Source organism: Athene cunicularia (genome assembly GCF_003259725.1).
Source record: "Athene cunicularia isolate RWA chromosome 2 unlocalized genomic scaffold, athCun1 chr2_part1, whole genome shotgun sequence".
Classification (NCBI taxonomy): domain Eukaryota; kingdom Metazoa; phylum Chordata; class Aves; order Strigiformes; family Strigidae; genus Athene; species Athene cunicularia.
The window spans coordinates 75,959,696-75,987,492 of record NW_020799095.1 but is presented as its reverse complement, the minus strand read 5'-3'; the positions used below and the strand labels follow the sequence as shown (position 1 = coordinate 75,987,492).

General features: G+C 38.1%; 1 protein-coding gene across 7 annotated transcripts in view; it reads right to left on the bottom strand.

The window, feature by feature from the left end:
- The window catches only part of LOC113476639 (catenin delta-2), a 266,375-nt gene that overhangs the window by 97,347 nt on the left and 141,231 nt on the right, over positions 1 to 27,797 (bottom strand). For all 7 annotated transcript variants that reach the window (XM_026842472.1, XM_026842471.1, XM_026842466.1 and 4 more), the window contains 2 exons: positions 7,644 to 7,761; positions 3,574 to 3,759 (listed from right to left, as the gene is read on the bottom strand). In XM_026842472.1, the coding sequence (XP_026698273.1) occupies positions 3,574 to 3,759; positions 7,644 to 7,761 (304 nt within the window). The remainder of the gene's footprint in view (positions 1 to 3,573; positions 3,760 to 7,643; positions 7,762 to 27,797) is intronic.

Sequence of the window (27,797 nt, the reverse complement as noted above, 5' to 3'; positions counted from 1 at the left end):
ACACTGTTTTGTAAACCTTATTTTCTGAGGAGGACTGAAACAGTTAATTTTATTATACGAGTACTCCATGCAATATCAGAAAAACCCACCCCAGAACCACCTACACCCTTAACACACATTTTCTGGGGACATAAAATGTAGCAGGCTGCAGAATGGGAAACTATTCCCCTGTACTGAGGTGTCACAACTCTAAGAGATGTGTCTGTGCCCTGTGCTTCACCTAACAGGAAAGGCAAAATTCTTAAATATTAAAGGAATCACACAGGTAAATGAATGGAGTTTTAATACTGGATTTAACTCCACTTTGTGTATCTGTAAGTGGCAATAATAAACCCAAAGAAAGAACTGGTTTTACACTTGTGAAGAGCTTTTCCAACAGTTAACTAGGTTTGTATTGTCTAGAGTGAATGATATATTAAAAGTAGCCTGGAGCTCAGTGACATCTCTTTATGGGGCATCTGGGTAACAGACAACTTTTATATATCTCTCTTCTTCCATGTCTCTGAGGTTTCCTTACACAGGTTCCAAATCCATGATGGTGTGTAGTGCTTCCAGTGTTCTGGATGTTGCAAGTCACTGCAGCCTATGAAAATTCCGTAGGTATGCCTTAATTATATACATGTAAAATACTGTCCATCAAAATCATGATCTTCAGAACTCTATTATATTTCAGAGCGTAAAAAGCTTCCCTCCTGAGGCACTTAAAGGAATGAGCACTCTAAAAATAGCATCCTGAGGAGAGCATAAGATCTGTTCTGAGGGACAGAACAAACAGCAGGTAACAGCTTAAGCACTGCAATTGAAAAGAGATTATGAAAGGCATTACCTGGAAAAATTTAGAAGTCTTACAGAAAAACAAGATTACTGGAAAATAATATGTACATGTGCAATGCACCAGGCAGCAGTCAGCCCATAGGGAGACAATGTATGGTGAAAGGACATGCGAAAATGTTCTCTGCAGAAAGCGCTGAGGAGCTTAGTTTAGATGAGTGAATTCTGACTAACCTGAGGAACATAAGATGATCCTCTTGTTAGACTCTTGCCTAGAAAAAACAATCCCAACAAAACACCCAAGATTACCAATTTTTCTTGACACGCAGAAAGAATATCCGGAGTATTCCTGACTGTGACACAGTCTAGAAGGTGATGATCTGGGTTTCCAGTTACTCCTACTTTTCAGTAGTATGAATCTACTGGGGTTCTGAAAAAATGCAAGACAATGGCAGAGCCAAAGAAGGAGAAAGAACATTTTGTTTTTACGTAATTGAACTGGCTGGTTTCCAGAAAGCAAGCCAACTGAATGTACTTATGTACTAATTTTTACAAAATAAATGGATAAAAAAAAGTATACCTTTACTCTTACCCCAGTTTGAGTTGTGGGCCAAGCTCTATGCTATTAATATAAAGGCACAGTTACATGAAAAGAAACATTCTTCTGTTTTTTTCTTTTCCACTGATGAGAATAACCTGGGAGAGCTGTTTCCAGCATGGTGATCTTGCTGATAGACTTCAGTCACATTTGTTTTTAGTAGCATTCTAGTTAGCTTGATAACATATTTTAACATGTTTATTAAACAACAATCAAGGATCATGGGGTGAGAATAATGCACTGTGCAGAAGGCTCACAAGGCTCCTTTAAACTCCTGAAATGAATAATAGTCACAGCTGAGAAGTGGTATACAGCAAGATGGGGTAGGCTGTCCAGACTTAAAGGAAATGAGATGAAAGAAGAACAATCATTAGAAAAATATTTCTAATGTTTGTAAGGCAAAGTGGTCCTGTGCACCAAAAAATTGTTTCTGGAAAGAGTAAATTTATTTCTTTGCTACAGAAGAGCCTAGTGAACATAAATTTGAAAATATGTGCATTGTTTTGCTTTTTTTTTTGATTAAAAAAAAATTATATTAAACCCTTCCATTAAACAAAGACAAGCAAATCTGAAAAGACCTCTACCAATGCTGCAATCTGAAAATGAATGCTTATAGAACAGAAAAAGATATCTCAGAGCAGGCAGAAGCACATATATTGTAAAGGAAATCAGTCAAAAGAGATTAGTTCTCTGGCCTGGAGGAAGAGAAAGATCTTTTATAGGGAACCTTTAAAGTATGGAGAAGCATGACAGGAACATGGAAAGAGTCAGTAGTACAGAGTTAAAAATATGAACCTGAGATCCACAAATCACAGAAGAAATATAAAAGGAAGAGTTAAAAAAGACTTTATGTGGTGTGTGCACACACATGTGTTGATAAACAGAGCATCAAAAGAGAAAGGCAAGTTGCAGTATGACCCATTCATATCCAGACATGCTATTTTTGTTCCTGCACTTCGAATAACTTCAAGTGTAGTGTGTGGGAACTGTTAATTCAGGAACAGGGATGATGACTGCTTTATGGGATAAAATTAGTTTGCTTTGGCCCTTTTTAATCTCACTGTAGCCCAATACAGGAATCCCAACAAAAGGACACAATAAATTCCAAGTTATCTGATGACTGCAGTGTTTAACTAGAAGAGTAGGTGAAATTAAAGTCTTACTACCTGCAAGTGCTGCATTTTTCAATACCTGAATCTTAAGCTTGTTAATGACCTTGTAACTTTTCCACATTAACACAATTTGCCTTTACGAACTCTGGAATATTTTTAATAGTGGTTTACATATTTTACTCAAATACTATGTGTGCCTAATTGCTAATGCATAGTGCCTAATGAATATTTGCTTTGAGCAATCTGAAACAGAAATAAACGGTAATGGAAAAGACTAAGTCTAGGAAGAGATAGAAAACTACCTGCTGACAGCACAGGTCATTAGAAAAAGTTCATAAATCAGTAGCCGTTCTCAGTGTTATTTAGTGGGTATACTGATACAACAACATCTTTCTCAGCGATATCATTGTCAGCGTTCCCCAACGGGGAAGCTGTTAATGAGAAAAGGAGATAAATACACTTTGAAAGTCAACTTACCTAAAATAAAAAAAGCACTGCACTGCAAATAACTTGAGGAAGCTAGCAAGGCTGTACTTCTCAATCTTTGTTCGATAACAACATTAAATATATCAAAATACACATGCTTTTTTAACATTCACCCATATTGCTTGATTCAGTCCTGCACAGTTTTCTCCCAACATGTAGAGGTAGAGTACAAGGCTAACTTTGAATAAGCCTGATATTTGCTTGCATCAGGGCCTCTCTAGACACACACGGCTGTGTGAAAAGTACACACAGATTACATATGAATGTTAAGACTTACACTTTTCATTATAAATCGTTTCCTTAATAGACGGAGCATTTTACAGTATTCAATAGCATTCACAGTGTACCTATGACTACAGTTTCCAGGTGTCATCATGTAATGTGCAACTTTCTCAAGCAAATGTATTTTGTTACTCCAGAGCCATACTCTGCTTTAAGCTCTTATTAACATTAATTAACTAAGGAAATTAAGCTAATTAACAAAGGAAACAGTTTTGTATATTATGTATCGTGCACTTCATTTCTAATAGAGTGCATTAGTTAGTTATACTTTAAATGCTAGGCACTTCAACTACTCACAGTGCAGCTGCAAGTAACTTTCATTACCTGATCTTGCGATTTCTTTTTCTTCTTCTTCTTCCCCCAGCACCCTGAACTCTCTGTATCTTTTCCATTGGCATCACCACAGAGTAATCCATCAAGTTCATCTGTTCCCATCTGCTGTCCCTGAGATGTTTCTGCAGCTAGCCTGTATGAGAGGTTCCTCAAAATGCACACACAGTTTTCAACGGTCTAAAGAGTGTGACAAGAAAAAATAAAACAGGAAACAAAACCAGAAGAAAATTAAAATCCTTCCTGTGTTCATTCTGTATACAAAGCAGAAGAAACATCATCAATCTTCACACATACATTTTCCCATCCCAGCACAATTCTTATCTGTTCATTTCTGAGTGCTCCTCACACAACCACTGCTTAAGAGACTTAGAAATTTTTATGGAAAGAAACCAGCAGTATGGACAATATTTTCCTGGTAATTTCTTTATTGTCATTCTGAATTTCATGCTGGAGCCCCATGTGAAACAGCAGCCAAGGTAAAAAGTCATCAAGAGAACCTGAACACACACAGAATGTCAGCAAACTCCCACCTCAGTGAACAGAAAATGCTACAAGCAGAAAATGGCAATAGGTTCTGGGTTTGTTTTGTTTTTTCTTTTTAAAAACCAGAAATAACCTTTTTCTGGCATAAATTCTATGTGAATTACCAGAAAAATGGGATCCGAGTTCTGTTTCACAAGTACTGGCAGCATGAACAGATGATATTTCTCAAGTCCCAGAAGACTAGAAGCCTCAGTCTTGCTGCTTTTATTGCTCCTATCCAGGCTGCAAATACTTAGCGGGCAGCCTTTCTTTTTCATCCACTTGTCCCCCTAAATAGGTTGTGACTTCAGTAAAAGATGCTGGCAGGAATCCAGAAGTGGCGTGAGACCCAGTGAAGGAAAATTCACTGCTAATTCAACATAATTTCTGCAAGTCTAAGAAGTTCAGTTTAGACTTGCTTGAAGCCTACTCATTTATAGTTGGTTCGATTTGGTTTGACTATCCCTTATAATAATGATATGAGCTTAACCTTCTGGAGGAAGGGAAAGCATGGTTAAAAAAGCCAGTCTACATCTATCTATATTTATTTCAACTAATGCCTAAAGGAGATAAAAAGAGATAGTCAGTACATCACAGCTTTGTTGCTCCATTAACCCTAAATGGAATGACTGTAAAACTTTTGGCCCAGTCTTACTCTGCCATAGCCACCAGTGAGGCAACAGATGGGACTTCATTTACTCTCATATACGGTATGAGCTTATGCCAGGTATGCATTTGGCACACAGTTTTTGCGATGACATTACGTTCCAGAGATGATACTGAACTCAGACTCATCTATGCAGGGTAAATTATTTATTTATTTATTTTAAAGCACACATTAAATTTCAAATTAGACTTCTACTAATCTGTAATCTCAAGCCAAATACATAAACACAGGTAGAAATATATATATATATATATACATATATATGCATGAGTAGGAAGTGTTCTTAGTGCATATTTCATACCTGAAAGCTCATAGTGACCATAAATTTTTTAAAGACTTTGCTGCCTCTTTTCTTTAACATTGCCATATGTGACTTATTCTTGTTAAATTTACTGCTGCGCAGCCATAGCATGCTGAAGTTGAAGCTCTGTATTTGTTGATTAGGGTTCCAAATTTTAATTCCTCTTTTTACAAAATAGTTTTTGCACTTAAAATTCTTATCATGTTGAAAACAAATAAACTGAGTCCACTGGGAGGACAATGTTACCTCAAACTAAAAACTGATAAGCAAACTTCCAAGGCTCAAATGCAACTGACACCTTCGTCACTAAAGTGAACTTCTACAAGCCAAGAAAGTTGATTCTAGCCACGGCTCTGGACAGACCACTCTTTTTTGACTAGTAGCTTTCAACCTTCAAGTGTCCTTGTGTTCTTCATTCCTTTATCAGTTACATCATAAGGGGACTAAACACAAGTTCAACAGTTTTTCTACTTGAATAGCGCAAAATTATGAACAGTAACTTCATCAGGTAACCATCTCTGACTACTAATTTTTTAACACTTTAACTTGAATTTGCATAGCTGTTTCTTGTTACACATTTATAAGAAACCTTGCTGCTAAGATGCTTGTAATGCTGCTAAGATTTACATACTCTTAAAGTCATTCCTCATGTTGATGAAATTTAAAACAATTCCTCATGCGCTTGCAAGTCCTCCATCCTCTTTCAGAGAGCCTGAAATAGCAGGGACCTGATTCTCAGTATTTCAGTTTTCAGTCACTAGCAGTATTACAAAATTACCTGATAGGGCAATTATTGCATTTTGAAAACAACATTTATAACTTTATTTTCAAGGTCATTTTTTTTGTTAATATAGCACCATTTTTGAAACTAGACAAAAAAGTGATTTAGAGTCAGTTATTTAATTAAAATTACATTTTACTTTGGGATAAAGATGCAAGGTAAGAGGCTACAGTATAGTGTTTTGTATTTAGCTGCACAACTGCTTTGTCATACAGTTAAAAAACTGTTAGACAGGAGGTTAAAACTACTAAGGCAGGGAGTATAACTTCTCTCTCATTTCTTCCTCCATATATGACTTAATCTGCAGTTTTGCCAAGTCAAACAGCTACAAATGAGAGTATAAACAGAAGAGTTTATGTTAACAAGAAGAGGCAAAACAGGGAGCTTACTGCACTCCTTATTTAGCCTTTTTAACAGTAAAACAATCTTGAAGTCAGTTGGGTCACCTCCAAAGAAGCTGCTGAGAAAGCAGCAGCTGAGCTCCAAGATGGGGCATAAACTGACATCCTCCTTCCTCCTCCATCCACCTCCTTCTCTGCTCCAGTGAAGCCCCTCTAACTTCTTTCTAGTAGGTAAGCAGAATCAGGGAGCTTTGAAAGTGTCCCCTGTCCAGCTCTTCTGAAGCTAAGGAAGCTAAAAACACTCTGGTGTGTGGGGGCTGCTCTGCAGGAGGTGGCAGAGAAGGGGAATTTCTATTAATGGAAAACTGGTTATAGACTAATGGACTGTGTTGGCTTTGTTGTTGGTTGTTTTTTTGGTGATTTTTTTCTTTTTTTTGTTCCATTTTAAAAAACAAAACCATGCTGCTAGTCCAGCACTACATACTACAAATCTCTCATAATTCCTTTCTCCTTGCCCTGAATTCATACGCAAATTTCACCTATTTGGTTTAGGCTAACAACCAGAAAGTTCTGGAAATTATCTCTCTCCAATCTATAAACCCACAGAGATCCATGGACAGCTATCTGTGAGAGATAATTTGGAAATACAAACTCAGCTGTCTTTAGTGCATAAAAGACTGCTCTTCGGCAATTTTTAGGGGTTTGCAAACAGACCAAGGTTGTCCTAGAGCAGCAACTATAATTAATTTAGCAACATATACTGAAAGCAAAAGTATTTGAAACTAGACTTTTTCTTCTTCTCCAGAATACTTTATTACAAATCTTCAATTTATAAATGCTTGAAGTCTTTTTAATGAGGCAGTGCCTTTCACCTTTGGAGAAGCATGTTCATATCCTAGTACTTTCAGTGAAGTACAGTTGACATGAAAACACATCTTAAAACAGTTTTTATTGAAAAAATTAATTGATCCTCTTCAAAGATGAAATACTGTTGGTTGTACTGAAAAACTGTCTATTAACTGCCCTTTTTTTTTTTTTTGTTAGTTTCTTTGCCTTGTAAGCTTACCTCACTGTTATGAGCTTTGTCTCATGCTGGGTGATGAAAATCAATTTTAAGGTAACCTAGCAGAGTAATGTAAGGGACTTTACATGGACTATGATATATTTGCTCTTTCTAAACTAGTACCATATTTTCTCCCTTAATAACTGAAGTGAGAGGATGACATGCTTACCTGTGAACACTACACATGTACACACAAAATGCAATATTTAGCACACAAAAATACACAGCTCAACAGAAGAAAAAGAAAAAGACAGGCTAAATTATAATTATACTTTGCTAAGGCACCCCTCACAATGCATTTTTTTAAAAAAACCCTGTCACTTTATAGTCCTGACATACTCTGAATACCTGGATTTTTTGCTCCTGAAAAGACAAAGATGACAAACCTTACTATCAATTTCACTGCTCCCCAGAGCAGACTGGATCACATACAGCAATGCATCCGTCAGGCCATCACACTCCCTCATTCTTCTGCGGGCCTCCTCTCCAGCAGAGCTGACATTCCTGGAAAGCAACAGCAAAGGTCACCACCTCCACAACTCCCCTGCCCGCCTCCCCTCCTAAAACCTTCTCACAATTAACATATGCATAAATCACTTCATTTCTCTTCTCCTTTCATTAATTCAGAGCTGGGAATAATGAAGACAGCTGTGAATGAGCTCAGGAAATGTAACACAAAGGTGAACAAATGGAAGTCATCAGGTCCTCCACAAGAAGGGGCTGAGAGGCCAAGCAGCATGCACCCACCTGAGCTGGGAGACTCACGGCCTACTAAAATTTGGAGAAGGGCTGATAATTTTTCTTTCTTTTTTTTTTTTTTTAAAAAAGGTAGGTTTTGTAGTAGTGAGAAAATATTTTTAAAATGTGCATGTGTACATATAAATCAGGCTATAAAAAGTCTAGAGGTTTTGCCAAAGAAATCTCCCAGGATTTCAAGAGCCCAATATTAGGGCTCTTAACCTGAGAGAAAAATATTATCAAAGCATAACACGTAACACCTGGTGTTGCTTGCTTCTCATTTTACATGAGTGTTTCCTTCTCTCTCATTTTGAGAGAACATTAATACCTCAATCTTCTCTTTACCTAGTTACTCACAAGTTGTTTAATATTGCAAAATTTAAAGCCTCAGCTTATTAGAATAATTGTGTTCCTTAGACAGGGCCAGAGGGCCTTCTGAACACAAATTAAACCAAAATTTACTGCATAACATAATGTGTCATAAAGTTCAAAATATTGCTATGTAAAGAAACAAATATGTATGAATGAGCACATATAAATAGAATCTATACTTGCTAACATCAAGTTTCCCTGAGAAAAACTGCATTCAAATTTGCATATCAGTTCTGATCTGGAAATGGGTGGATTAGCAATTTCAGGAACTGGGTAAAACTTTCCACACACAGTCTTGTTTGGCAGAGGAAGAAAACCCTCTGTCGAGGTGGTTCATCTGTAGGTCCTCTCTTCCCACTACTAAAGTTTATGTAAAAGAAAAGCAGAAAAGAGCACACCATCCCTACGTACTTAATGCCAACATATGGAAATGGAAAGGAGGGCGCTAGCCCTTTGATTTGGGAAGGCAAGGCATTTTATTCCTCTACGCCATTTTGAATTGTCTTTGCATTAAAGATGGAAAAAGGGTAAGAATTCTGGGAGGGGAATGAATTTTAGATGGGAGGAAAGTGAGATGATTTAAGGATAGGCTTCCTTTCAATTCTTTCTTTGCTCTACCGACTTCATCTCGTTCTACCTCCCTATCATCTAAAATAAAAAGGATTTCCTTTCTCCCAAAGCACCAAAAAGTTTTCCTAATCAAATAATCTTCTAAGTGGACAAACCCCCAACCCCTCCAGTGCAGGTTCCTAATTGATTCCGCTCCCTAAACACCCATGATTTTCCATCTATACTTGCATCTCCACACAGTGCTAATTAGCTCTGCTCTCCTACACACAAGCTGCCCCAATTAATTTAGTGCTGTTCCCTTCACCTTGCAGACAGCCCAACAGAAAACATACAGCCCAGGAGCACTAGAATGAATTACTTTATCTCCCTAGCAGACAAATTCCTGCTTTCCATTCTCCTTGAGACTGCCCAGTTCACCCCACATTAAATGTCAGAAGTGTGCCCTTCATAATGGCTTGCAAGCTTTGGGTTAGCTTGTTCTTCTGGTCCTCAAACTTCATACCTCTTCCCCTCTCTCTCTGCTGCTGTAAGAGCAGCAGATGAGGAGTCTTCTTCCAGTTCATGGGGAAACTCTCTTCTGTCATTCAGGAACTGGAGTCTGGAGAGCATCAACTGTAAAAAGTCTTCCATTGACTTTCCCTTTGAAGTAATGGAAACCTTCTGATTTCCCTTCAGGTGACAGAAATCAGAAGCTAAAATTACAGACCATGGTTTCCCAAAACAGTGCCCGTGCCCTGTATTTACAGGGCTAGAGACTCTGCCTAAAGTGCATTTTGAGTAGACTGTCCCCTTAGTAAAGGCAACAGCTCCACCGGAAATTCCAGAAGGGCAGCACACATAGGAAAAGCAGAATCATCAATCTGAACATGGTGGGATGGGCAGTGAGGACAGGGGGGGATTAGTAGACTTCTACTCTCCCACCCTCCAGGAAGATAGAGAGAGTTGTATCTGGCTCTAAAAGAGTAACTGCACAAATGACAATAGGAAGATGCTGAGGAAGTGTTCTCAGCACACCGATTTGCAACATTATCAAAAAAAAGCTAAAATATTACTGTATCCTTTTAAACAGAACTAGATGTAACAGTCTGAACTTACATAATGTGTTCAGGCTTCTTCATTTTCTGCAGTTAGAAATACTGAGTGCAAGCTTTCAAAATATACAGACTTAGACATTGGTAGAAACAGATACATTCTCCCTGATTTTTTTCACTGAGGTGACTTATCCTTCTCTCTAGCATGGCCAAATGCACGAATGCATGTCACCTTGACTCTCCAGAGCCTGCAGAGACTGGCAGCTTCTCAGCTCCTCTGCAAGTCCACCAGAAACTCCTCCTCACCAAGACAGCAATGCAGACAACCTTACAGTCCCTGAGCTGTGAGCTGTCTGCCTCATTCATTTCCAGACAAAGAAAGAATATGAGGCCTTTATACAAAGTAATACAGACACACTAGGGGCACATCTTGCACAGACAATGCATTTCTTTGCCCTGTGTGGAGGAGCTGTTGAGTTCACTATTTCTGTTTATCATGCTTCCCCACCGTGCTCCAGCTGCTTCTGTAAGCAAGAGGTGGATATACTGAATTCCCATGCTTCTCCTTTTCTTTTAAAAGTCTCTGTCTAGTTTATTGCACTGACTCATAGCTACTACAGCCCTCCCCAGGTTTGGCATGTTTATTTACATGGTAAACAGTTTAAATCCCAAGCAAATCCAAAGCTTTCATCAACATTTTGACAGAAATAGTAATTTCACTATTTAAAAAGAAATACATGCTGTTTTCTAACTATTCACATTTCACTTCTGTTGAAGGAATCTTTGTTAACTGAGATCTTTCACAGAAGGTCTCTAATATCACCACGTTCAGGCTATGTAGGTTTTGTGAAAGAGAAGCAAGTTCCAGACTATGTGAGCTGTCAAAGAAAACACGCTGCCATCTTAATTTTCTTATTTCTCATTGTTAACTCAAGTGGGTTGTAGCTGTCAGTGTGACAGTGAGTAAGACATGATTCGGCATTTGTGAATTTACAGGTCAGTGTGCAAAACGTAAACTGGAACATTAGTATTATCTACTGTTGGTGAAATGTCCCGCTAATTAAGCATATTTTCTGGATTTTTAAAGAGATGTAGAGATACAGTGTACAGGTTTTCAGAAAAAAAAAACCCTCTTCCATCATAAAGGCAGCCCAGCAAAACCTGATTGCCTGTGGAAACTACTCACAGGGTGTATGTGAGGTACAGACTGACATTTTAAATCTAACAGGACAAGCAGTGCTTTAGACCTCCATAAACGAGTACAATTAATTTCAAATGGAATGCAGTCACACAGAATACCAAGAATACAGAGTGATGAAGAGTAACTTTAGTTTAGTCAGAAGGTTCCACTCATACCCCCAAAAGACAGCTAATGTAAACAGCTCCTTCTCAGGAGAGGAACACCAAGAACAGATAGACCAAGACCCAGACCCATGGCTCATCAAACTGCTTTTTTTTGAATAGATGGCAGACCAATTTTGCTAATTATCTAGGAATGGAAAGAGAACTACAACAATTCAGCTTCAGTTTTACAGGAAAATGTGTCACAGCTATCATCACCTGATAAGTAACAGCAGTCATGATCCTCCAAACATACATGTCAATCCAAAAAACATGTCAATCCAATGCTCCATGGATATAAAGCGTGTGGTACAAAGGAAAGCACTGTGCGACACATACCTGATTCCTGTCAACCCTGGCACTTACCTTAGTTATGCACTGTAATTGGTGGGATCTGAGGTAGGGGAAGAGGGGTGGTGCCAAGTAATTTCCTTCTCCTTTAGGGTCATTTTCTGTACACTCATACAAACTGTGGGAGGTTTTGAACACTATCCTTATGGCTCTAGGATAACTAAGTCCACCTGCCCTATCCAGGGGAGGGACACTGAATTCTATGGAAAGATCATCCAGAAAGCCAGTGTGCTAAAAGACATGCCATCCGTGTATGGGAATATTTAGTAAGCTGTTGACATTATTCACAGTGGCAGTTCTACAAATCTCAAAGACAGAATTAAAGTATCTACAGAAACAATTGCCCTCCTCGAGCATGCTCAGGTCACATCAAATGGTATGACCTTTCCCATACCAGCTACAGGTCTGCAGACTGCAGATCTCACTGCAGTTGTGTAGGATAATCATTGAGAACAAATAATCTGTATTTAGCAAAGATGAAATCGAGATGGGTCTTCCTCAAGGTGCGGTGATATAAAGAGAAAGCATGTTTAATAACTATGTATATGTATCTATGTATATGTAACATTTTTGCTATGGACTGATGTGATATAAGAAAGGACAGGCACAGGAAGGACAATATCCTAAATCAGGCAGAACACAGAAGTTATCTTTGGAATGAAACCTTAGATGCATCCAAAGTGTACCTTTATTCCAAAAAAGTTTTGGGTAAGAGTTCCTCAAACCTTTTCATCCTTCTACTTGTTATAATAGCCACTGACAAGATTTTCACAGAAAGGGGGAGAAGTTTATATAAACCAAGAATTAAAAAAACTCCATTAATGTTGTAGGAACCACGTTTTTGTTTCCCTAAAAATACCTGTCAAAGGAAAAGCACTCAGAATACTGAATAACTGACTTGCAATTGACATATTAAATACTCATCTTTAAAACACATACATTAAAAAAGAAAAAAAAAATCCCCGATACTGGCCTCCTCTACACGTGCTCTCTTATATGCTCCCTATCTTTCTTTCTGGATTGACTAAGCATTCTCCTTCAGGAACAGAGCCTTCTCTTGGTGGGAAGCTGGCATCCCCAGTCCCATCACAGGCTGCAGTGAATGGTTACGATTCTCTGAGCCAGTCTGCAGTGTAGCAGACGATCATGTAAGAGCTATTACTTTTTCTGTGTACTTCCAGCTGTTTCTATAAGCACTCAGGCTCTTTGCTGCAAGGGTCTAAAATAGTAACACAGATAGCAAAATGAAGCAACCAGCACCATGAACATAAACAGCAAGTGTGCTCACAGCCTTCATCAGTCCGCTTTTTATAATGTAGTAGACCTTGAGTCACATTGGGTTATTTGTAAGTATTCAGTGCAGCTGTTTGACATCCACTAAATAGATTCGCTGTAGTAGGTATGGTTACTAACTGTAACTTTCAGGCAAATTCTAATTTTTTAATATTTATTTGTACTCTAATACTTTTTTTAATCATCCCTTACTGCTGAAAACAAAACTAGCTGACAAAAGTAGCTATCTCTCAGACAACATACAAATTTAAACAAGGCAGTGAGACAAAAAATAAGAAAACACAATCTTCTTAATAATAGTTTCTAAGTGTCACGCTTTTAGTGACTACAAAATGAGCTTATTGTTTGGGAATAATAATAAATTAAAATAGATTTTTCAGTCATTGCCACAGATTCTCCTTGCAATTTTGCCTGATTTGAATGGCAGTTCCAGTGCAGTATTAGCAAGATTAGCAAGATTTCTTCTTGCTAAATATTCTTAGTACCAGTTATAGCCCTCTTTATCTATAAATTGGTCTTCAGAGGAGTAATAATTTATCAATCCTGCATGCGGATTAAGAAGAACACAGGTTTTGGGGCAACCGTCTCTTATTAATTAGAATAGTTTAACTGTAATAAAAGAAGCAATATCATTTTATATCAACAAGGAATTTGGCCCCATATCTTTATCTCTCAGGTATTCATTTCACTTGAAAAGCATACTTTCCAATTAGACAAACATCTGAGTGTCTAATGTGGATACAGTCTTGGTTATTAATCTTTCCATCAAATGGTATGACACTGTGATTTAGCTTTGATTATTCAGCCATACCTTTCATTTTCAAAACATCAGAGCAATTAAGACTACAGAGTCAAGCTGTCAACAGGTAGCTTTTACTGCTGTGCTTCTGTGTGTCCAATCCTTAGCCTAAATGCACTGCTATTAATGACTGCTCTGTGTGATCTGTGAAACAATTGACTTCTAACAAAATTTTTGACAATTTTGATATATTTTGAAGAGATAAGTGGTGGAAAAGAACGTAAACTGCAATAAACATCTTAAAAGAAATTGTCTCCCTAAGGGGAAAAAAAACCAAACCCACAGAATTTTATAGCATAAAATAGTTACGTTAAGGTTCATGGTATAATTAACCATAGCCACATCTGAAAGAAACAAAAAGTATTTCTAACTCCCCCTCTCCCCTTTTGCTATGTGTTTTCATTTGAAGTGCAACTTCTACTTAAATGCAGTGCACAGAATGACAGGTAGTCTATTGAGGAAATGTTTTAAATTATGGTATAAAAAAACCCCACCTGCAGCAATTTTCTGATCTAATACTTCATTTCTCCGACACGTAGCATTTGACTCCATAAAAATCATTGCACTCATTAATGCTCAGCTGTTTATGCGTACAACTCTTAAAGCACTACCTGCAGGAGGTGAAAGTCAGTTTGACCAGTGTTCATTCAGTTGGTAAGAGCTGAAATATTGTGCCATTTACTGTCTTGGGGAAGAAGCTGCTGTGGTGCAGGCTCTGAAGGTCATAATAGGAACAGTTTCAATATGTCAAGATGAAGACATTTTTCTCCATTTAGAATCGTAACATTGCCAAATGGAGCTCTAGATGTCATAAAGACCTACTGCACACAAGCACGGTGTGGTGTGGTGTATGCTGTGAGGTGGTATGGGGTGGTATGGTAGCCCTGGCCAGCAGCCAAGCACCACACAGCTGCTCACTCATGCCCAGAGACTGCAGCAAATCTGGAGATGAGGAAAAGCAGATTTCTGTTTTCTGTAGAGTCTTTCCTTCTCCTTAGCTGAGGGAGCACAATAACCTGGAAAATCCTAATATTTTAGAATGGCTGACTTTTCCACTGAAAAGCACAAGGTCGTATGAATTGAAATGAGAAGGTATCAGGTATAATTCAACCATTATTTTTCCTTCAACATACACTGTACTTGGCCAGTAGCACTTTGCAGATTTTGGGACGTCATAACTTGAATCTCTAATGATAGCATCTGAACTGTTCCCTGTATCTAAGTGTGCCATAACCATGGTGTACAGCCTATTATGTTAAACCACTCTGATATCTCAGGACCAGAAGAATGTAAATACAACAGCATACTGAAAAAATCATATAAACTATAGCAAACCATAATAAAGTACAGAAGTAGTAGACATAGGAATAAATAAGATATGCGAAGGGGAGTCAAAAGGGCTGATTCACAATCCTACCTTTGCACTTTGAAGATGAAATACATAAGCAATAAGCTTGTTAGATAAGGGACAGATTGATTGATAGTACTTATTTCACTTTTCAACAGACTTTTGACAAGATCTCTAACAAACACACTTTAATGAGAATAAGCAACCATGGGAATATAAATAGGTAATTGTTAATATATAGGAAATAAATGATCATTTATCATAATGGAGGGTGGTTACCAGTGGAGTGATTTATTCAGATCATATCAGAAACAGGAGATGAACAATGAAATGAAAGTTTGAAGATACTAAGTCATTCAGAATAATAAGCTATGAGCTAACAGGGAAGGACTGCAGGACTTAATAACACAGCAGAAGTGGAAAAGCTTCAGAGGAGGGGTATTCACTTCCACATTAGGAAGACTTTAGTAAGCCAGAATCCAGCAGGTTGAAAGAGTGACAGATAACGGAAGCAGAAGAATATAATAAAAAATAATGAAGTCATTATGGTCACAGAGAAGGTGGATACAAATCAACTTTTAATTTCAGTTGAAAACTGAGTGTCACCAGATGGAACCAGACAAGGAAGGCTTAACACAAAAAAGGGATGGTAGTTCAGTGAAGTTGAGCTGTAGACATCGTGCCCAGAAGAAGCTCTGTCTGACAAAAGGGTATATGGGCTCAAAGGGCAGCAAGTTCACAGAAGAGAAATCTATTAAATTATTAAAACCAAAGAAACCACATCTGTTTCAGGAAGACAGGGAGCCAGCAAGAGGTTGTTAGGGCAAAGAGGATAAGCAAACCTGAAGAGGCACCAGCCTTGTGAATTCAGAATCCTAGATTTAACCCTGAAAAGTGCTTTGGGTCTCTTCTTTTGATCTTACCTACAAATGAAACACCAAGGTGTCATTCAGTTTCCCAAAGAGAACAGGCAATTTTAATAGCTGTCCAACAGCTGGAGAAGAAAGAGGGGATGTACAGCATTTCAGCAATGGCTTCTGAATCAGTCTCAGAGCTGATGGTCTGAGAGCCATACACTTCCTAGCTTGTTAAAAGATATTATTCTGTACAGTAATAAACACAGCTCAGTATGGAAGAAGAAATGGACAGTCCAGAGTGGTTTCTGGTCCGCCACGGGAAGAAATGGACGTGCACCCGCAAGGCACAGTAGGTTAGCCAGTGAAGACACAGAAGCTCTCTGAAAGAGCTACAAGACCACTGCTGCTGGCTCTCACCAGCTTCTCATTGATTGCTCCTCCACACGGCTGAGCAACTTATCATGAAAGCTGGTACAGCCACGTTGATCCTTGCACCTGAACTAACTGTTCCAGCATTAGCTCAGGCATTTCTGTCCTACAGAACTGCTTGCCAGAGGATGCTGCAGCTTTTAAGGTTTGCATGGATCCAAGTGCAACAGCACGGATTTGTGGAGGATGCCATTGAGGCTGTTAAATGCAGGCATCACCCCCCTTGCCAGCACCCACAGAAATATGTGGCCAGTGGAAGCATACCTTGAGGAAGTATTACTAGTCTAATCTCTTGTTCCCTAGTTATCTACTCTGGCTACTGTGGAAACTCAAAAATATTGTGTCAAATACTTCAGTACTGTAAAGTAGTCTCTCCTGTTTTTTTTAATTTTCCTGCTCAGTTTGTTATCTTATTCAGAACAAAACCAGTGATCAGACATAAATGGTTTTCAATTAACCTCATTCTACCTATTATTTATCAGACTATTTTATTCAAATGCTTACAAATTGGTCTGTTTTGATGTTATTAATTGCCTTTCTGTTCAAGCAATTTCTAAAGTATTAAAATTCAGGTTATTTGTTCATCATTTCTGTCTACTTTTCTCCACCAGTAAAAGATGAAGCCTGTATTTGTCCTGTTTAGTCCTGTGGGAAAATCTCTGTCTTGCATGAGGTCCACTAGCAAAAATACTTCCACAAGAAGAAAAATATTCCCCTTTTTATTTTCTGTAGGCTATATTCTCAGGAAAAACTTGGCATTACAACTGCTTTCATAACAACAATTGAAAAGAAGCAGGCAAAATGCTTTACAGTTCAGAATAAGCATCAAAGAAATATATTATCTGTAAAAAACAGTAATTTACTGTGTTTAAAAATATTATTCTGACTGTATTTATCAGTATGTTTTACACTGCAGAGATGACTTTATAAAATCATTTGAACGCTATTTCTCTAATATTATTTTAATTTTATGAAGAAAAATCACTCTCCTTCAGCCAAACTTTTAACATATACAACAGCTGGGGAAAAGGACTTTCTTTCATACTTTAAACTTGTGAAAAGGAATTTAGCCAACCATATAGTGTGTGAATTTTCTTGCCATCCTCTAATGTATTTGACCTTGTTTTAGCTTAAGAACAACTAATACTAAAAAATGAAAACAGAAACTCTTGGTTTTGACAGTTTTTTCCCCTTGACTTTCCAGCATAGCTCATGTGCTTTTCAGGGATACAGAAGAACCTCTTTTCAATACACTCAGAAATATTTTGAATACCTGAGTTGATTATCATAAAAGTGCAACTTCAGAATCCAACATGGGACCAAAATGCATTGCTGACCTGCTTACAGGTTTTACCTGAAATTCGTTAGTGCTAGCAGGCATGTCCTAGCTACAGGAGATCTGTCTCTAGAGTAATAGGAAAAGACCAGACCACCACATAAAATTAACTGTTAAAGATAAGCATGACTCTTTTCCAGATGGAGCAGTCTGCTTATTTAATAAAACTCATAAACAAAAAAAATCTGTGAAAGTTTCACAAGTATAGTGTTTGGAATATGAAAAAAAAACCCCAAACACCAAACCACACAGAAAACAGACTTTGGGTAATGCTTTTTTGCAGTTCATTTGTCAAATATCTTGCTTTCTTAAAGCACTAGTTTGTGCATCCTTTCCTCCCTGTCAAGAAATTATGAACCCAATAAGTCCTGAGAGTTTGTAGCTCTGGAGTCATTCTCTGCTCCATTTTAATACGTCACTTAGAATCGTGTCTCCAGCATTCTCAGAAGTCTTTGCTGAAAGAATATGGCTGTGCTATCTCACAGAAGACAAAAGGAAAGCAATTTGAAGCCTAATAAATGCATTTAAACTTTCTCAGTCATTAGACTGTCTTGGATTCCAGTGAGTCTCAACTGCTGTCCATACATTCTGTTAATTGTCCATTATAAAAGAAAAAAAGTGTTTTAATTAGTAAATTATAGGTTCCTATCTTGCTGATCTTATTACTTTTTTTCTCCTTTTTGGTTCATCTATACAAATGAAACACCGAGGAGTCAGTCAGTCTCCCAGACAAAACAGGGGGTTTAAACATCCAGCGAACAGCCTGTTACATGGAATAAAGTCCATATGCAGAAGAGACCCCTTGGCTGAGTATTTGAAGGACCTTCTAAAGTCCTAGTCACACAAATTCAGTTGAGGGCAACCAAGCTTGTGCATTAAAATGCCCTGTGCCACAACTGTCAAATTCCTTCTACAAGGTGATGCAAAAAGACGAATCTGTGTTTCAGGTATAAAACCAGGAATTTTACAGTCAAGTGGGCAGACAATTACACTCCCAAATAAGTAGACACTTTGAAATGGTGGCAAGATAAAATGAGATCTTCTAGCTCAATGTTATACAGATGTGTCTGTCTATGCAAACATGAAAGCTGAATCTCAAGAAAAAAAAAAAAAAACAAACAACTTATTTCATACATGTTAACTCAGAATAGCATCTGTATGAGGGCAAACTAGTTTAAATTTTGGGACAGGATCTCATGACACTGTTACTTTGGTTTCTCACTCTGTATTAGACAATCTACTTGGGCTAGATGACAATTCAGATGTTACTTTCTAGTTGTACAAATATGGAAATAAATAATGTAATTACAGATGCATTCTGGGTTCCACTCTGACATATGATTTTATTTTTTATGTTCTAATTTTCACTTTTCAATTTGTTATGAAGATTTATAAATTGACACTGTTGTCATTAAATCAAAGAGTTCTGAATCAGGTATTACAACATATTGCATATTTCTCTATTATTCTTTGGTAGGCACCTAAGCTCAGTAAGTTTATTTGCATGTGCCCTTGAGTTTGAAACATTTAAAAGCATTATTAGTAATACGCTTCTTGTCAGGTCTTAGAAATCAAAATATTGGAAAGTTATACAGTTCTTTTGCTTTGGTGAGTGAAAAAGTGAAAAAGATAATCACCAAATTAAGACCATAAACGACGCAAATAGTTATATTTAGTGGAGCTACCAGTCTGAAAATCCTATGAATAACGATTATGTTCCAGAAAAAACTATGACATGCAATAGGCAATCCTATCAACCTGGAGGAACAAACAAATAGAATCATGAGTACTTCAGTAAAATGATTCCCCTATCCTACAAAGCAATCTCACTGTCATAGATGAGTTTCAGATGCCTTCCTGCATCTCCTTTACAGTCTTGAAAAAACATTATCAGTTCAGAGCCTTGAGAAGAAAGGCTGGTAAATCAGCTTTTGTTGTTGACTAATTAGATGAGCACAGTTAATGACAACATCAATCAGTTCATTAGATTATTAGGTTCATCTCTTTCTGATCAGCTACTTAGAAATGTTAATACAGAGGATAAGAAGTCACAAAGCAGAACACTTATTAGAATATTAGAAAGTATGAAACACTATTCCAATTGAAATAAATTAAGTTACAGCATAGCATAAAAAAGTAGAAGTCAACTGTGTATATACTGATACGCTCAGTGAATGGACTGCTACGGGCATTTCTCCAGCTGGAGTCTCTCTCCAAACCTGAGAGGTGTCTTTCTCTATCAAACTAAAAATCCTTACACATGCTGTCTTATATCTCATTTCTTCCCATTCCTACTCCTGACTAGTTACTAGTTCTACTTCTTGTTTTATTGTCATTATCTACATGCTCTATATTACCAGCACTTCCTTCACAATTTTCAGTTAGGCATTTCAAAACTGATTTGTTATTTGCTCATGTTATTTCTTTCTAGTCACATAATTCATTATATGATACTGTTCCTGTGAAACTGTATTTTACTATTTCTAGAACAAGCTCTCCCCTCAATTTTCATATTTTTATGCTTTAACTCTATTAAAAACATCAAGATATCTATGCTGTTTCCCACTAGTAACATTTCAGAGTGTTTTGATTTTTTAAACTAAATACCTGTAAAAAACCTGCATTATCATAAACTGCCTAATTGTAAAAAAAAAAAAAAAAAGTGATGCAAATAAATTGTAGTTCTTATGCTTTGGCAAATGTGCCTTCAGTGTAAGAAATAAATATGTATGTTCATGTTCTAGTTTCATGACAGTTAACCTGAAATTGCTGGAGTGTGTATCCTACCTCAGATTATGTCACTTCATCATACCTCCAAACGGCTTTATGTGCATACTGAGAGATGATGAAAGAACTGACCCTCTAGCATGCCCTTCAGCCTAATGAGTCATTGTGCATCACTGCTGCTTGAAATAACCTGTAAAAAAAGAAGGGAATCACTCTACCACAACCCTACTTATCCCCACCTAGTCCATGCCATATAAAACGATGAATGAACACTCACTGCTACTAGTGCTGTTGTCAATGCTTTCTCTACCCCCTTGGCTTGTAAACCAGGGATGGTGTCTGACAACTTGGACTTTCTGCCAAACCACCTCTTACAAAACCTTACATTGCCCTGTCTCAGTGCCCGAATCAGCTGTATGTCAGTAATTGCTTAGGGAGCAGAGACTACTTATTGTCAGACATTTAATTTTTCTCTTTTCATTTTAACACATACTCTTTGAGTCAATTCACTCATTCCTGTTAAACTAAACATCAAATTCAAACTTCCAATTGGTGGTACAAGATGCTCATGAAACTCTTGCATGAATAGCAGGCTCTCTTCTTTCACTTTGTCATTTGCTTCGCCATGAAATGTACTATTATGCTTCCCTTCACATATTTTACCCTCCCATCTGCAAATGTATACATTTAGCATGTTACTGTATTTGCTTCATCCTGTTTCTTCCTGTAAATTGAACCAAAACATTTGTATACGGTGAAGGAAGTGGACAAAACCTCCCAAACCCTTCCATCTTCAAAAAATGGACTTTGCAGGAGCTGTGTGTATCTGACTGAGTAAAGGCTTCTGAAGAATCAGTGTGCTCTTTATCTCATGATCACTTTTGTGCATCCTATTTCAAACAACTTCTGCCTTACATAGGGGCTTTACTATACATTCTTCGGTACAGAGGGCAGACTATATTTGTGTTTTAAAAACCCATGACTGACCAACAACAAAAACAGAGTGAGGGGAGAATTATGTAAACTGAACAACTAGACAAAGTTGAGAGCTGGTTTCAACTTAGTGATCTGTGGCAACCATCTGCCCCAGCCTCTCAATAATTAATCCTACATGAAGGGATTTCGGCAGTTGTGATTATTCTTTACTTGACAGATAAGCATCCTCTGAGTGACAGATACTCAGCACCATCAGACTTGTTCCTGTGTGACCTGATTTTACAACACATGCAGTGTACAAACCTCACCTTTAACACGGTGCTTTGACTGTAGTGGTGTAATGCCTGGGAAGAGTTCCATCCTCTGTATGCTTTGCATGCCAGTCAGAGACCAAATTAGCAAAAAGATAATTACAGCTTATAAAGGTGTCTGTTCTTTTATGATAAAAACACTCCTTCTAATTTTGTAATTATTATTTTACCATTCTCAGTTAATTGTCAGTTATTCAACAACATAGCTTCCTCCAGTACAGTGCAAACACAATTCCCAGAAGTAAAGTAAAATTTCCTGTATTCGGTATAAAAGAGTGCAAATTATTTAATAGAACTTTAGGAAGCTCAGCACTTATGCCTCAGCTCAGAGCTGATTTTCATTGCCAAATCTTGCTGAAATAAATATGATAATACTGAATACTAGTGGAACTATTTTTTTCCTTCCTGAACAGGTGGCTCTGGTAAAATGACACTCCATCAAGATGGTAATGGCATGAATCAAGTATCACAATGTTCCAGTTCCTTGTGCTTGAGTTATCTTTCTGCCCAGAGCAGGAGGGATACAGAAGGCTCACATGATCATAACTGATGAACTACCTGTCCGTTTTGTATGAGATGATTAGTTTACAGATATAGCACTGAGAAAGGCAGAATTAGCCTACAATTTATTAATTATGATTAAAGTCATTCCTACCACTTCTGTATTATTTGATTTACCTAATTTTTTACATACTTCTCTACTCACCTTCCAGCTTTACATACCCGTGCCCATAGACCAGGACCCCCCTGCAGCCAAGCCCAGAGCCCTGTTGCTGTTCCAAAGATGCTGAGGCAGTGCTGGTCCCCAGCCCTGTTTCTGGCTTGTTGTTTGGATTTTCTACCCTGGCCTTGCACCTGACTTGATCTCCTGCTGTCGCCTGATGCTCCCTGGAGTGCCACCAGGACCCACTGCTGTTGCCTCAACTCTGCTTCCCTGGCTGAGCCCACTGGTGAGGGCTGCCTGTCCATGTTGCAGCCATCCTCAGCTCCTGGCTCGTTGACCCTTGAGGAGCAGCCCTGCTCCCGCTGCTCCCTGACACAATTCATTAGGTAGCTAACTCCCTCAATTTTGCTATACTGGTCTTGACTTTCCTTCTCTTTCCACTCGTAAAGTCACTGAAGACTGAGCAGCGCTTTTGGTTAAAGGTCTATTATTCTGAACATTCTAAAACCTGCATACTTAACTGGACTAGGCTGAAATTCATTGGCGTCCACAAGTGCAAAGTATATGGTCTCCATCTGAGCTCCCCTGTATCTCAGCTACTCAATAAAGCAAAAGCTGTAACTACATCATGTTTAAAATTGGCTGTTCATGTAATATTATATATGTATGGACTGGAAGGTCACATCAGTCCCATATTTTCCTCCCCATCCTGTGAATTTTTATCTGTGGGATGTTATGCTGCTGAGGGCCCTACACCTTACTGTACTAAGTAGGCTACAGGTATTGGAGGAGCCTCAGCCAAGGCTCAGCCCCTCTTCCCTACCATGATCAGGACCAGATGAAGACTTGTGTCTTGCTGGGTACAAGTGCCTCTCCCTGCATCCTTGGATGATGGCAGCTATATGTAACCACACCAACATTTACACGAAGGGAAGAGCTGTACACCCACACTCCAGAAACACCCACTGCCACTGATGAGTGCCACCAAACACACCAGGAACATGCAGGCACTGTACGGACTCTTCTGCGGGAGGAAGTTTATGGAAAATTATTTGAATTTTATAAGCAGTATTTATCTTGCACTACATTCCTCTGGGGACTCATTGTCTACCCTGACAATATTCACAGGGAGAATTACTGAGAAAAAAATACTGCACTTCTTTGCTTTCTGCTCTTCCACAGTGTAGACATCCTTAAGACAAAACTCTTGGTTGTAGCACCCAAGTTGTAACCCATACTCAGCTTCAATTTAATCTTTAAGCATACTCACCAACTCTCCCCAACCATATCTGCACTCTTGCCTGACCATTTTACCTAAAATGTTGCCCTCAGCACCATGGTATTAAGCCATGCAACACCACTATCGTGAATGTTATCTGCTCTCTGAGAATCCCCATGGAAAGCAGCACCCTGGCAGATGGAGAACATGAACCTCAGTGTTTACCTACACCTCTGTGGCTGTGCTGGGCTGCTCCAACCAGTGCCTCCACTAGCCAGTGGTACTGCTGTGATGGCTGCAGCCAAAGCCACTCAAATGCATGTAGGATCATGCCGGAATTTCAATGCACACAGTGAAATCTTTCCTCAGAACATTGCTAATTACACTGCGCTGTTTAATATTCAGACAGTAAAATCTCATAGAGATGCCTTTGCTATTTGCTATAGCCTCCTGCAGTAATAATTTCATGACATTCAGTATGCCTCCCTCCCCCTTTCCCCAAATAGAAATGTTTTAAACCACTTAGGTCTTCAATTTATAACCCAAACTCCACTTGAAGAGTGGCACTATAACCTGCCCTAGAAGATTCAGGCAACCTGTCATACCGTAAACTTGCTTTAGAAATCTATCCCATTAACTGAACGAAGCATGACAGCCAAAAAAAAAAAAAAAAAAAAAAAAAAAAAATTGTGGTGCCAGAGAAGTTGATTGCTACTATTAATACTCAGAAAGAAGAGCAGTAACAAGCATAAACTCTGAAACTACTTCAAAGATCAAGAGCAATCATCTTTGTTTATTTAGTCCAATGATGAAGTCACTCTGAAATAAAGAGCACAGAGTTCTGGAAATATTTCAGTATACAAATTCAGAGAAGTCCAGAAAAATATGGAGGTATCAATGAGATAAAAAAAATAATGCCTAAATGTTCCAAAGTCTTATTAGTCAGGAAAATAAAATGATGAAAAATCCACCCTGTTTCCTCTATCCTCATTCCTTCAAAAAATGTAATATTAATATTTTGCATAGAATTTTGATCCCAATTTTGAGGGGATTTAACTGATTTTAGATACTGGCAAACGATACTTTAGACACTGTGCATGTAATGGTCAATACTTTTTTCTGACTGCAATCTCATCTTAATGTAGAAAATTATGAACAGCAGCTTGTAACTGAAATTCTGAGATTGTTTATTTAATTAAACATCTTACTACATATCCATAAACATCTTACTACATATCCAATGATTGTTTATTTAGTTAAACATCTTACTACATATCCAATGTCATAACTATGCATTTCAATTTAAAATCCTATCAAAATACCACTTACTAATTCACAGAACTTTACTTCATGAATTATTGTAAGATTTAAAATTATTCTAGACAAAAATTAGGAGAAACTAAATAAACACTCATTATTGTCCACTACTGTAACTGAAAAAATATGTTTCAAATACAAATCTTTCTCTAGCTGTTTGGCTGGTGTTTGAAGTAATCATAATTGCAATTGCTAATCAGTTCATCACTACGAACTATAAAATACTTTACAGAACAGTACGGTTAGAAAGTCAAGCACTGAAAACTTAAGTAATACCCAAATTAAATTAATGTCTGCAACTACAATTCAGTCTCCTTTTACATAACGATCGTGATACGTTATAATCTACACTGTCACTTTTCACCCCCACAGGACTCATGTTGCATCCACTGCACAGGATGGACTTATTTGATGTGAATCAGGGTTATATTGTAGAAGGGCTTGTTTTCTGTTAGCCTGCTTGCCTCTGTCAGCAATGACCATGAACTCTCCATGACCAATGCAAGGGAAGAGAAATAATGGCCCCAAGACAGGAAAGGAGGTAAGGGAAATTTGTTCTCTTCCAGACTGATTTCAGAGCTTGTAATTTCTGCATTCCTCATTTTCCAGAAGCTTGACTTGAATCTCTGAAGTCACTCACAGTATCTCAGAAATGCTGGCTGGAAGGAACATATGGGAAGTCATCCAAGTCATCCAAGTCCAGCCTGCTGCCTGACTGTCATCAACACAAGACAAGTTCAGTGGTTCTGTTAGGAGCCTTGAACACATCAAAGGATGGATATCCCACCACCCTGCCGTTCCAGTGTCGCACTACCTTCCTGGTAAAGCATAATGCCCAATCTGAACCTTCCAAGCTGAAACTTGTGACCTCTTCCCTGCACTCTCTCCAGTTCCTCAACATGTCCAAATTAAATTGATGTGCTTTTTCTTCCTCAGTCGAGTCTGTCTTTTGCCCGTGACCATAATGGGTGAATCTTCCCTCCCTGTCCTTGTCTTGATCCCAAGCCTTTTATTTCTCCTCTCCACCCCTGAGAGGGGGAGTAGTGAGCAGCTTTGTGGTGCTCAGTTGCCCTCTGGGCTTAAACAAGGACATACAGCAAGCTTTCTGTTTACACAAGTGTAACTTATGCCACAATTTCCAGTCTTGCTGTAAAACAGGGTGGTTTTTCTCCAAGTTCTCACTGAGATTTAAAAAAAAAAAATTAAGCGAGCATCCTTATTCTATGAAGCAGCTCCACAGAGGCTTCAAAATCCATTGATTCTGTGACTGCCATGGATACATTGGCGCTATTGCCAGTAGGAATGATCAAAGCATAGGCAGGTATGGTTAACAACAGAAGTTAAAATGGAAAGTATATGCCACTAAAATTGAGAATAACAGTTTAAATACATATGCCAGACCCACAGGAAGTTTATACCAACTGCAGTAATCTGTGTTGCTGGCTGAACATGCAGATGCAAAACTGCTGCAGGTACACCTACCCAGTGCTGCACAGTTAGTCTTCTAGTTCTGCTAACGTCAGTCCTGCTTCCTGCCTGGCTATCAAGGACTGACAACATTGCTTTCAGTGAGACAGTAGTAGGAATTGTGCTGAGGCCACTGAAGTAATTTCACACAAACTATGAAAAGAGCAGAGCAAACTCCAAACTGGCATCTGCTAGAAACCGTTCTGTTTCTCATTGCAGACTTTCAGCAGGAACAAATATTTATTATTGATGATAGGTTAATAATTTATTTTTTACTGAACACATGAACTTCACAAAACAAACAGCACAAGGACAGACCTCCAACAGAGAGGACTAAATGTGAAACGTTTAAGCAGGAAAGGAATGAGTAAGCTTAGATGTCTGCCAAGAGTCACATTCCCAAATCTGCTACATGTCTGCACCAAGGTAAACTCCAGCTATTTCGATGTCATTGTAAACATGATCAATCTCCTTCTTTCTTTCTTTCTTCTATAAGAATGAGAAAGAAGGAAACAAGGAAAGAAAAGGTACTATTGGTATTATTGGAAACCAAGAAGAAAACTGGTGGATAGCTTCACTATAACATTCCTGCACTTAAGAATAGGAGCCATGAGGTGAGATTTGCTTATAAGGAACAATGGAAGTCAATTACTTTTACTGTGTGGCAGTTATCTCTGAGGTTTTTGATAGATGAAGGCCAGTACTTGACAGTTATCAAACTATTAAATATATTCCGGTTCTTCCTGAGTATTTGTTTTTACCTGTCATGTCTGATAATACAAGATGTGGTTTACATTAGCATCCCCCAAACCTTCTGTACTAACTAGAAAATAATTTGAGTACCTTTATACAAAGATATATTTACTTTGCTAAAGCATTACCAATTAAAGTTCTCAGATACTTGTAGGAGAGGAAACAAAAATCCTATCTAGGGATTATGATACTTTCACTTTGTAAACTCTAAATCTTTAGAGTTTACAGTATAATGTACAATAGTGATCTACCCAAGCCCTCGAAGAATGGCTGACTACATAACATATCCACTAGCAACAAAACATAATGATAGTGCTCATGCTATGAAAAACTAACATTTGTTTACATAAATTAACCCCCCATTTAGTAATTACACTGTATGTCTGCCATAAGGTCAAGCAAAATGTAACCCTGGCAGAAGCAATCGGCATGCATTACAGTCTAGACAGATATATGTCAGAGAATTATGGTGGATAATTAATTAGTTAATGCTCTCCATGTGTTTCATGATATGTGGAGCCATGATTCTAGAATAAAATGCCTGTGCTAAAGCTGTAACTTTCCACTCGTCTTAAAAGAAATACTACCTCTGCTCTTATTCAGCCCAAAGAGTACCAAAAAAAGAAAGTATATAACTATATAAACATATACATCACACACACCCCCAACACCACCCCACCT